Raw genomic sequence first — 12,126 nt, 5'->3', positions numbered from 1 at the left:
CATTCAACTCCACTCTACCACTTTCCAAAAAAAGCATGAAAAATTACCTTTTTATCCTTATTACAATCTCTTATTTACATACTTTGCCACTACTTGGCCCACTAAAATCAACACTCATTTGTACTTCTATTATTTAATAAAGCATCTTTCACACACCCATTTATACTTCTATTACTTGTTTAATTTTCTCCTTAATATGTGTGCATTTTACAATATGGTAGAGTGGAGTTGAATGGAGGAAGTATATTTTAATTAAAGTATAAATAATACTATAAGGCTATAAACTATTAATTTTTTTATTGATATTATTATTTGATAATAATTTGACTCATACTATTCATACTATGTATAAACAAAACTATAACTGGTTTTGATTACTTTCATAACAAAAGGAAAAGTTGAGGAGAATTTATAAATTCGAATCATTAGCGTTGTGGTATAAAAAATAATTTTTAAAAAAATGTATTTTAGCACATTACTCAATCCTCTTGAATTAATTTTCAGTTTTAATTTATTTTTTGCTATAAAAAAAAATATAATAACGAGAAAAATAAACAACTAATGAGATAACACTATTATTTTACAGTTCAATTTTACTTAGTTTTCTTGAATAATTTTAAAGTTCAATTTTTTTCCTCAAAATATAATAATGTGAAATATGAAAAATTAATGAACTGTCAGTTTAGCATGATTAAGTAATACAAAAATAAAAAGTTTATAAATAGCGCGCATTCATTACGCGTGATCTAAACTAGTTATAAAAGAAATAGAATGATAATATGTTAAAATATTTTAAAAAAATATTAACCAAATTACATGAATATAACATTTAACAATTTCCTTATTATCATACTCCCTTCATTTTTCTATTTTCCTCTAATTTGCTTTATTTCGGTCTCTAAAGCTTACCTTTAACCGTATTTTTCAACATCTATATGATACTTTTATTTTGTCAGATTTGTCTCTAAAAAAAAAGTGGAGACGTGGCGAATAAAAGTACGGCACAGAGATGTAAATATAAAAAAACAAAAGATGAGCAGAAAGAGTCATATCATATCATACGCTCCGTAATTCAGAAACAGGAGCTCCACATCTATCTATCTGTCTACTTACTCAAGTTTGATCTCATCTCATCTATATATCTCTCCTATATATCTCTCCTTCTCTCACCTCAATCACCTTCATCTACTACACAATTTCAATTTCAATTTGATCTCATCACTGTTATTAACTAATAAACCCTAATTATAATAATTCCAGATCTCCCTCTTTTGAATCAATCAATCATGCCTTCCATTTACGGAGAACGTTTGACCACTTTCGAGGATTCCGAGAAGGAGAGCGAATACGGTTACATTCGTAAAGTATGTTTCTTCTTCCTCTTTTTTTTTTATATAATCATTTGCTTGATTTACGTGCATTCGCGATGTGTATCACCTTTTTGTTTCATTGACGTAAACATGGATATTGCTGAATATTCCGTTGGTTAAAGTGCGACGACACCATAATCATACATGATCTGATACGCTCTTTCGTTGACTTTTTTGTTGTTGTTGTTGTTGTTGGATGGATCATGTAAATTACTACATGATCCAGATTGATGAATCTACTGTAGTATGTTACTGAAAGGGTTGTTCTGTTAGGTCTCCGGACCCGTCGTCGTTGCTGATGGAATGGCTGGGGCTGCTATGTATGAATTGGTTCGTGTCGGTCACGATAATCTTATTGGTGAGATTATCCGTTTAGAAGGAGATTCCGCCACCATTCAAGGTTCCTTCTTTGCTTTCCTCTGCTATACCTTTTCATTATTACTATCTACAATACACTTTATCATTTACTAATGCTTATTCATTTTATCATCAGTTTATGAAGAAACCGCCGGCTTGATGGTCAATGATCCTGTTCTACGTACTCACAAGGTAATATCACCTCGTCTCGTCTCTTCTCTTCTCTTCTCTTGCTTTTGTGTCGTTTTCTTATTACTGGAACTTGGATGCTTATCAATTACATTTTGTCATTCTCAGCCGTTGTCAGTTGAACTTGGACCTGGAATTCTCGGTAATATATTTGATGGGATTCAGGTACAGACTAATCACCTGCTTCTTTAACCCAACCATTTATACTTTTTTGTCATTTGATGGGATACTAGCATGATCGCATCTGTGCCGATTTTGCTGACTTGCTCAAATCTATTTGTTCATCTAACTTTCTTATGCAGAGGCCACTAAAAACCATTGCTAGACTATCTGGTGATGTCTACATACCTCGTGGTGTTGCTGTGCCTGCACTCGACAAAGACATACTTTGGGAATTTCAGCCTAAGAAATTAGGTAATGCTTATTAATCTTTTCATATTATCAAAGTTGGTTGCTTGTTCACACGGACTGCTTCAATAGAGGTTTAATGCGCTTTCCTGCTTGTTTCAGGCGAAGGCGATCTTTTAACTGGTGGAGACTTGTATGCTGTAAGTTATATTTAAATCCTGGAAATGTTTGCACTTAAATGTTTTTTCAGCTGTCGTATTGCCAAAATTTGACGGACTTGCTTACGCAGATTGTTGATGAGAACACTCTAATGAAGCATCACGTGGCCCTGCCCCCTGATGCTATGGGAAAGATTACCTACATTGCTCCTCCGGGACAGTACTCTCTCAAGGTCAATCCAATAATCTACTTCAAGTGTCCATCTTCTTAGCTTCAAGCATTCTGATGTAGACTAATTGAAGATTTGTATAATTAGTATTTGACCTATTTCTCTTGGTGCATTCCCTCAGGATACTGTACTTGAACTCGAGTTTCAAGGTGTTGTGAAGAAGTTTACCATGCTCCAGGTGATTTAAGGAGTTTCTGATTTTTAGTGGAGCTTTTGTTAGGCTGCTCCACTTTCTAAAAGTTAACTTTTTGTTCGATTGCTATCGGGCTGTTTTTTCTTGTTTATATTCTAATTTGTTTGTATTCATGTATGTGTGTGTTTTTGTTTAACAGAGTTGGCCTGTTCGTACACCAAGGCCTGTTGCATCAAAACTTGCTGCTGACACACCTTTGCTGACTGGACAGGTTATGCGAAGAAATTATTTGTATTTTCTGAAATTTTTGGTTTGTTGATGCTTTTGTTGACTCGTAATTACATTTGCAGCGTGTTCTTGATGCCCTTTTCCCCTCAGTTCTTGGAGGAACTTGTGCTATTCCTGGGGCTTTTGGCTGTGGAAAAACTGTTATTAGTCAAGCACTTTCTAAGGTAAGAATTCCCACCGCTATTTCGGGAGTATATATTTTAGTATTTTATATATATATATATATATATATATATATATATATATATATATATATATATATATATATATATATATATATATATATATATATATATATATATATATATATATATATATATATATATATATATATATATATATATATATATATATATTTTTTTAGTATTTTATATGTATGGTGGAGTCTTCTAATACCCATTCCTGTTTATTTTTTATTTACAGTATTCAAACTCTGATGCTGTGGTTTATGTTGGCTGCGGGGAGAGAGGAAATGAAATGGCTGAGGTATGTGTTTGAGTGTGAGGAATCTACCAGGGTAGTTACTTCTCTTCGTTAAAATGTTAACCCACACTCGTCAATTAGGTGCTCATGGATTTCCCTCAACTTACCATGACATTGCCTGATGGACGTGAAGAATCTGTGATGAAGCGGACTACACTTGTTGCTAACACTTCAAACATGCCTGTGGCTGCACGTGAGGCATCCATTTACACAGGTATATCCTTGAATCAGCCCATGACTTCTGTAACCGATTAAGCTTAAGCTTATCCATTTGTATTTTTAATTATTTGACTGATAAGTACATTGGTTGTGTCACTCTCTCCTCCTTACTTTCAGAGTTTCAGTGTTTAACTTTAACTTCTCTTAATGTTCAGGTATTACAATTGCTGAATATTTCAGAGATATGGGGTACAATGTCAGTATGATGGCAGATTCAACTTCTCGGTGGGCAGAAGCATTGCGTGAAATTTCAGGACGTCTGGTGATTTTCCTCACTCAGCTTTACATCTCAGTTGTTATTACTTGGATTTTGTTTCTGTTGATAGAGTGAAGTCATTTGTGATGAATATTCTGAGAGACATCAAGATTCTGACATCTGTCTCATGTGGATTATTTCATTTTATACATGCTGTTGATGCACGCCTCTAAATGAATCCCCATTAACTTTACAAAGGATATTAGGTAGGATTTTAAAAAAGACGGATATAAAGAACAAGATAAGAAAAGCGAATAATTATGAAGGATAAAGGGGTCAAAGTAGATTTTGTAAATTAGAGAACATATTCAAATTTTATTTCTTTTTTAAATTCTGATAGTGTAATGGCAGCAATGGCAGATATTGTTAGAACTTTTTTTAGTCTCAAAGGTTTGTTATTCACCATATGTCAAAAAAAAACTCTTTTTCTGATGGGAAATCTTAAATTGTCTTCGTATATTTATGTTCTAGAAGAATCTGTCGGTGGGCTGAATCACTTGAATGTAACATCCTCTCATCTGATTTCTCTGTGTTTCTTTCCCGAGGCTGAGAGGTTGGTGGATCGGGGCTGTTGTATTCCAATTTTATACTAAATTGTGAGCTGTGGTGTATATTGTCCCTTTGCTGTGTGTAGGCGGAAATGCCTGCTGATAGTGGATATCCTGCTTACTTGGCTGCTCGTTTAGCGTCCTTCTATGAACGTGCTGGTAAAGTTAAATGTCTTGGTGGTCCAGAACGCAACGGTAGTGTAACAATTGTTGGTGCTGTCTCACCTCCCGGTGGAGATTTTTCTGATCCTGTTACATCTGCAACACTGAGTATTGTCCAGGTATGTTGGTCTTTTTTATTGTTATCTGCCTATCATATTCATCACTTAATGAAAACTTGGCGTATAGCTTCATAGCGGTATTATCGTAGGGAATCAGAAGTCTTATGTTGTCACTGAAAAATTTGCCTTAATTTTATGTCTTATCTTGATTTCTTTGGCGTAAAGAGAAGTCAAGAAATCTGTAGGTTTAGTTATTCTTCTGGATATGACATCTATTGCGAACGTGAGTAGTTATAACTTATAACCCACCTCTATTGTATCAAATTTAAAAAGTACAGATTCTCACTCAATTCCGCCTCATGTTTTGTGAGCTTCTCCCTTACCATGCATGAGGGCCAGACAGCATTTCATGTCAGACCTTAGAGAGAGGAGAGGTCGTCAAGAGCATCCTTGTGGTTACCTGTTATTCATTTCCTGTGTCAAAGTTCTTCCGTTTAGAAACTCTTTGGTGATGGTGGCACCTGAGCACTAGATTTAATTGATAGTTTTCCTTTATTCCTATAGTGCCATACACATATTTCATGACAAACGTTTACGTCTCAGGTTTTTTGGGGGTTAGATAAGAAACTAGCCCAGAGAAAACATTTTCCTTCCGTGAACTGGCTTATTTCCTACTCAAAGTACACATCGGTAAGTAATTGTTCTTCTTTGTTTCGTTATAGTGTGTCTCTACTATAATTGCTCTACATGAATTGCTGTATCTCTGGAGGCTTAGCTAATAATTTTGATGCGTCCAGGCCCTGGAAACATTTTATGAGAAATTCGATCCTGATTTCATCAGTATCAGGACAAAGGCACGTGAGGTTCTTCAGAGGGAAGATGATCTTAATGAAATCGTTCAGGTACGGGTTTATCATTTCCATAAGCTAGTTTTTGGGGCTCTTGCTGAATACCAGTGTCATGGAAAATCTTGTGGACTTTTTTGTAATTTATCAATCCTAGATGCTGATTTGGCCTCTAGGGTCGCCTACCACTCCTGCAAAATGCCCATAACTAAAAATAAGTATGTCAAAAGAGCTTTTTGAAGTGACCTTTGGCTCTTCTATTGTTACAGCTTGTGGGAAAAGATGCTTTGGCCGAGACTGATAAGATCACTTTGGATACTGCAAAGCTTTTGAGGGAAGACTACCTGGCACAAAATGCCTTTACACCGTAAGCTTAAGAATACCCGTTTCTTATCCTGTTAGCAAATGATTAATCTTATCTGACTTTGGCAAGCCTTTATTTCGTAACAGATATGACAAGTTTTGCCCATTCTACAAGTCGGTATGGATGATGCGTAACATAATCCATTTCTACAATTTGGCCAATCAGGTAATTTGATGTCCCTTGACAGTTATCTGTCACTTCCTTATTCCATGTGTTAATAGAAGGTTATTTAAGGCTTATGTTGGGTCTGTAGTCTTCCATTATACTTAGGTAAAAGGTAAAGACTAAAGAGAGAAGTTAATTTAAAATTCTACATTCATAAACTTGCCCTATAGGATGATATATGGTGATCATCATTACCTTGAAGACGTTCATGCTCCAAGCGGGGTTGTTGAGTGAGATGTGAGACAGCTTTTGCTGCTTCATATAAAAGAACCATTGTGTGCCCTGATAGCCTATATGATATAGTCCCGACTATTTCATGCCTAGTAAAACTAGAAAACACATCTCATATTTTATTGCAGATGTATTAGACTAATAGACTTCTTTTTTTCATATAGGAGTATTAATCTTACCTTGCTTTCATGTTCAAATATTTCATCATTAGGTATTTAGGTTGACCTTGTGAGAAAGTTTGTGCTTCTTGTGTGCATAGTATTAAATCTTTTGTCTGGACCACAGTAACGGATGGTGCGGCCTATTCCTGTTAATACTATCAATATCGCCTCAAAAATAGGCGCGATAATCTTCAAAACCTTTACAAAGGGGTTATGTTGCAATGCTACGACCTTGATCGAATAGCAATAGTAGCATGCTGTCGTGAATTAATAAGTCGTGGACTTATCTTTTCAATTGTGATAGGTGGGATCGATTTCTATTATTCATGATGTTAATTTATGGCCTGATTGAATGATTTCAGGCAGTGGAGCGTGGTGCTGGTTCAGATGGTCAAAGAGTAACTTACAGCTTGATCAAACTGAAGCTGGGAGATCTCTTTTACCGCTTAGTGTAAGTGGAAAAAATAATGAGAAAAGTATTCTTTAAAACATAATTTTATCAATTTTGTTTTCATTTCCAATGGGGCCAAATACTCACTATTCTTCTGCTTATGGGACTTATCTCTCGAATGTGCCGAGCCAGTTGTTCAAGTTGGCACAACAAGATGTAGGGGTTGTGTGGCCTCGTATTGTCCCGTTTCATGTTGTTTAGTTTTAGTTTTGTCTGTTTAGTATGTAGTAGTTAGTCGTTACTTTATGGGTTTGTTTCCCGCTTCTCTTCACCAAAAAACATAGAGCTACTTTTTAATGTTGGATGTCACGGTTGTACAGGTCTCAGAAATTCGAGGATCCAGCAGAAGGAGAGGACGTCCTTGTTGCCAAATTCCAAAAGTTGCATGATGACTTGATTGCTGCTTTCCGCAACCTTGAGGACGAAGCTCGTTGATTAAACTACAAATCAACTTCAGCAAAGTTCCTATTGGTAGGAGCCTAGTGCTGATCTCCTCACCCTTGTACGAGTATAATATCAAGGCTCTTGCACAGATAAGATGGCCTTGTTTCTTGTTTTTGTTGTTATGGGCATTATGTTTATTTCCAGTCAGCACTTCCCTGGACTTGGGGTTGAAGACGTTTTTATTGTTTGCGGGTATAAATAGAATAAGGTTCCTTCCATATCTGAAGGCGAAATAATCTGTGAGCAGTTGTATGTGAGTGAAGGCAGAGGACTGTTGTTTATTTGTCTCCAGTCCGAGATGGAATGGTTGGACTAGGAAATTGGATTTGTATTCTTAATTTATTTTTGCTTCAGTGTGCTGAAGCTGAATGGCAAAAACACATTTTTTTTAATCTTTGCTGCATTACCATCCCCAGATTCATGAATTCCCCCCTTTTTGATGTTTGTACATTGATCTTCCGACATTCTATTGTTTTGGCTTGCACTAAGATGTTTGTTCATTTTTCGTGGTCCATATTGGATTCAACGTTAGTACCCAACTGATTTTTTTTAACCAAGAGAACTTAAAATTTACAAAAACATCTGACTATACCCGAATTGAAAAGGTGTGACTGAAAATTGAACCGTCTTCGTCCATTTGCCAATTGTACAATTTCATACTCCCTCCATTCAACTCCACTTTACATGTATTCCATTTTCGTCCATTCAACTCCACTTTACAAGTTTCCTTATTTGACTAAAAAAATGACAATTTTATCCTTATTAAAAATCTTTATTTACAAAAAATGCCACCCAAACACCACACTAACCCACCATAAAACCTCACCTTTATGTTTTTTTAATATTTTTAACCTCTTCTTTCTCTTTCCCCATGTACTTTTAATACTTTTTTTAATCCGCTCCTTAATATCTGTGTAAAAATCAAAGTTGCAAAGTGGAGTTGAATGGAGGGAGTATCACCCTTGGGATCCAAATAAGTTCACAATGACGCTGTGTCATCACCTATTTTTTGATCTCAGTGCCTAAACATTGCATCATTTTAATTTGAGTAAATTATAAATTATTCCCTTTTAAGTTGCACTTTTCTAAACTTTCTCCCTTATATGTTTTTTTTTATAAATTACTCACTTGAGTTGATCCCAGGCCAAAAGTTGCTACCAAGCTAGTTCTCAGGTGAAAAAATAAGTAAATGTGCAAAATTGCCCTTTGAAAAAATTGCTCTCTTCATCTCTTCTTCCTCATCTCCTAGATGCACCCTTTTGCCACCGACCACCGCACAACCTCCACCACCGCACCACAGTCACCCCAACGACCTCCCTCCCATGTACGATAATGCCCCACCACACGCGCCACCACCTCATCTGAATTTGCCGACAACAAGCAACATCTCGCTCCCTTTCCCACCTAACACCCCGACAAATTCCTTTCCCACCTAACACCCCGACAAATTCAAAAAGCTAATATCTCCGGCGACGTCGCAAAATTAGAGCCCAAAACTGGTTTCCTCGACATTTTCCGTGGTTGAGTCGTCGGCAACGTCGCTCACCGGAGGTGGTCGTTATCGGCAAAAAACGCAAATGAGGATAGTAAGGAGAGATAAGGGCGGATGGCGGGGTTCTCGCGACTCGCGAGGAAGGAGAACCGCGAGTGGTGGGGTGTTGGAGAGGAAGGAGGAGGTGGGGGCTGGTGGGATAGTTGAGGAGATTAAGAAGGAAGATGGGTGACTTTAACATAAGGTGAAAGAATCTCAGGGGTATTTTCGTCATGAATTTAGAGAAATGGAGGAAAAATTCAAAAAAAAAAAAAGACGGAAATGCTTACCGGAGTTGAAAAATGGTAGCAAATTTTGGCCTGAGATCAACTTAAGGGAGTAATTTAAAAAAGAAATATATAAAGAAGTAAGTTTAGAAAAGTGCAACTTAAAAGTGAGTAATTTATTTAGGGTTTACTCTTTTAATTTTTACCGGAACAAGAAGTAAACCAATTAGGCCTTCACAAATTCTCTTTTAAAACATGTCATTTCGTCTTAAGGTTTAAGAGTTAAGATGTTGCCATTTTTGTATTAAATGTACGGAAAATTCACGTGGTACCTTCGAACTTTTCCATTTTGCACATGGTACCCAACTTTTTAAGTTTGTGTACATTATACCCTCTATGTTTGATTTTTATGTACAACATACCCTTTTTGTTGCTGTAAAAAAACTCAATTGCACATTTTATAGGGTTTTTTTAACGAAAATCTCAAATCAATCATATCTTCGATCTTAAATTTCCGAATGACCATTTTCGTTTTATCAATCTATAGATCTCGAAGAGATAATCAATTTGAAAAAAAAATTAATCAATTCCGATTTCTGGTCTATAATTTATGACCAATTGAAAATTTTAAAAACGATAAAAAGGCAAGTTGTGCTTGAAAATCAAATTTCAAGGATATTATGTGCACAAACTTAAAAAGTTGGGTACCACGTGAAAAATGACAAAGTTTGAGGGTATCACGTGAATTTTCCATTAAATGTAACCATTTAACGATAAAATATTATATTTAGTGTTGCATCTAAAAATTGTTATTCGGGTAGCTTTCATCAAAAGTAGATTTGTTATTCCACCTATTGGCTATTTTAGTCATCCTGTTCACAAGTACTTGGGAGTTGGAAGGATTGGATGAACATTTTAGACGGATAAGGGTGCCGGTAGAATAAGAGGTCTGTTACTCTAAAGTCTAAACTTATATAACGTAGAGTTGGTCTCCCTTCAAACGACTCATTATCGTCTGAAACAATAAGACGTGTTTTTGAGATTATTTTACAGTCTAAAGCGATCACCTTTGGAAAAACAAGTTATCATAAGTTGTAACACTAACACTAACTAGACCATTAGAGTTACATTTGACCATAAATATGGTCACCAAACCCCATTTTATTTGTTTTAGACAGAATTAACCGTTTGAACCGTCTAAAACAAAGATTTACATCTAACCTATGATTATCAGTAAAGTGCATATAAAAAACTTAAATATAAGCATCACGAAAAGTCGAATATGAATTTTAGCCATTCTATGTATGCATTTATATTTATACATGGTTATATATTTACATCCTTTAATTTCTTCATGCACACGTAAGTTGGATAATCTACTTTTCCAAATCAAAGGGTAAAACCCGTTTCCCTTGTAAAAACCCTTGGTTGTCTTCACCACTAGTACAACAATCTCCTTCCTCCACACCAACTTCCATTAGTTCATTATTATTTACCTCAAAAATCTTACTTACACTCCAATAAAAACTCACCCCAAAACCCATCATCCCTATAAAAAACCAACTAAACAAGATGTTAACCAATGCCTTAGCGCGATGCAAAGATTCTTCATCACTGCATTTGATCACATCTCGACCATAATTATCCTTGCGTAGGCCACAACCTTTTGGAGCAAATTCGGGCGTCCACAACATATAACCCATAACAATAAGCCATAAACCTTGGAAAATCACACTAAGCGACCTAACGTAACAAACCATGAAACTCTTAGGCAACCATAAGCTTAAGAGTGTAAATATAAGGCACACTAATACAATCTGTTGTAGGAGCCAATGGTATTGTCCTTCTAGGCCGACATGGTCGGTGGTGTGGAAGTGAAAGAGGAGAAGCTCTTGGGTGAATGCCATGGTCACGAGGAAATGTCCAATGTCGATATTTGATTCGTGTTTAGTAGGCCTGAATTTGTCGAGTAAGATGGCAAAGAGAGCATGTAGGGAGAATGCCGTGGCTATACAAGCGTGCTCGATGTGGTGTAGGTGGTTAGCTTTGAAGGTTCCATCGACATCAAATGGAGCTAGATTGAGTTCCATGACGGTGAAGATAGAGCATCCTAATAAGATTAAGTAAAGCTCCAAGTACCTTGAGAATTTGGTGGGAAACCATACGAGAGATTTGAATGTTTTAGTACGTGTCGTGTGGAATTTAATTTGGTTGTACAAATGCCATAGGCCTACTATCACGAAAACTAATCCCAGGGCAACATGGCCTTCTCTTCCTCCCATGGTGTAATGTTGGTCTCGATATGGTGTTGCTTGTGGAAAAGATTGAATTGAAAAGTAGTTGAGGATGATTAACATGCATGGTTAAGTATGGAGGGAGGGAGGGAAAGGGTTTCTGAGAAGTGAGGCAATGTATTGTGGCTTAAGAGAGAATCAAGGGTACGTGTACTTGGCTGTGTTTGGGTTTGTTGGATAGTTTTAAAGTAGATAAGCTAAGATAGAAGAAGCTCCCTCCCTTGGAAACTACACTTTAGGTAATATAGAATCATGGTTAAACCTTGTACTCTACCCCAACAATTTACTTCTTACAACTTACAACTTACAACTTACAACATACTCGTATTCATCAGTTTGTCTTGCTTAAGATGATCTAATTTAAGACCTCTCACAATCTTCTTTTATTTAAACTTCTACTTTAGTTGGGTGTGAGAGCCGTCTTAAATTAAGACGATCTTAAACAACAAATGGTACACGGCTAATAAAACACATTTAGACATACTCAATTACTCATGTACATCAGCCTATGACACTTATGTATAATGGGTTAGTTTGTGACATTTTTTTGTTTAACATATATTCCCTACAACTTATAAAATTGTAATATTTTTTCTTATGAATTCACGCTCTA

General features: G+C 36.0%; 2 protein-coding genes across 2 annotated transcripts; one reads left to right on the top strand and one right to left on the bottom strand.

The window, feature by feature from the left end:
• The first annotated feature begins 1,039 nt into the window (after window positions 1–1,039).
• On the top strand, window positions 1,040–7,853 carry LOC141623929 (V-type proton ATPase catalytic subunit A). Its single transcript, XM_074440086.1, has 20 exons — window positions 1,040–1,364; window positions 1,644–1,770; window positions 1,864–1,919; window positions 2,025–2,081; window positions 2,219–2,330; window positions 2,427–2,464; window positions 2,554–2,655; window positions 2,774–2,830; window positions 2,985–3,056; window positions 3,136–3,237; window positions 3,497–3,559; window positions 3,638–3,770; window positions 3,931–4,037; window positions 4,666–4,860; window positions 5,404–5,490; window positions 5,598–5,702; window positions 5,915–6,012; window positions 6,096–6,174; window positions 6,929–7,017; window positions 7,338–7,853. Exons 1-20 carry the CDS (start codon window positions 1,287–1,289, stop codon window positions 7,450–7,452), a joined length of 1,872 nt encoding a protein of 623 aa, XP_074296187.1. The 5' UTR covers window positions 1,040–1,286; the 3' UTR covers window positions 7,453–7,853.
• Window positions 7,854–10,595: 2,742 nt separating this feature from the next.
• LOC141619996 (uncharacterized) lies at window positions 10,596–11,309 on the bottom strand. Its single transcript, XM_074436984.1, has one exon. It carries the CDS (start codon window positions 11,307–11,309, stop codon window positions 10,596–10,598), a length of 714 nt encoding a protein of 237 aa, XP_074293085.1.
• Window positions 11,310–12,126: the final 817 nt, after the last annotated feature.

The sequence above is a fragment of the Silene latifolia genome, chromosome X, assembly GCF_048544455.1.
Source record: "Silene latifolia isolate original U9 population chromosome X, ASM4854445v1, whole genome shotgun sequence".
Classification (NCBI taxonomy): domain Eukaryota; kingdom Viridiplantae; phylum Streptophyta; class Magnoliopsida; order Caryophyllales; family Caryophyllaceae; genus Silene; species Silene latifolia.
Note: the sequence above shows the minus strand (reverse complement) of the source record. Positions and strands in the feature narration are given on the sequence as shown.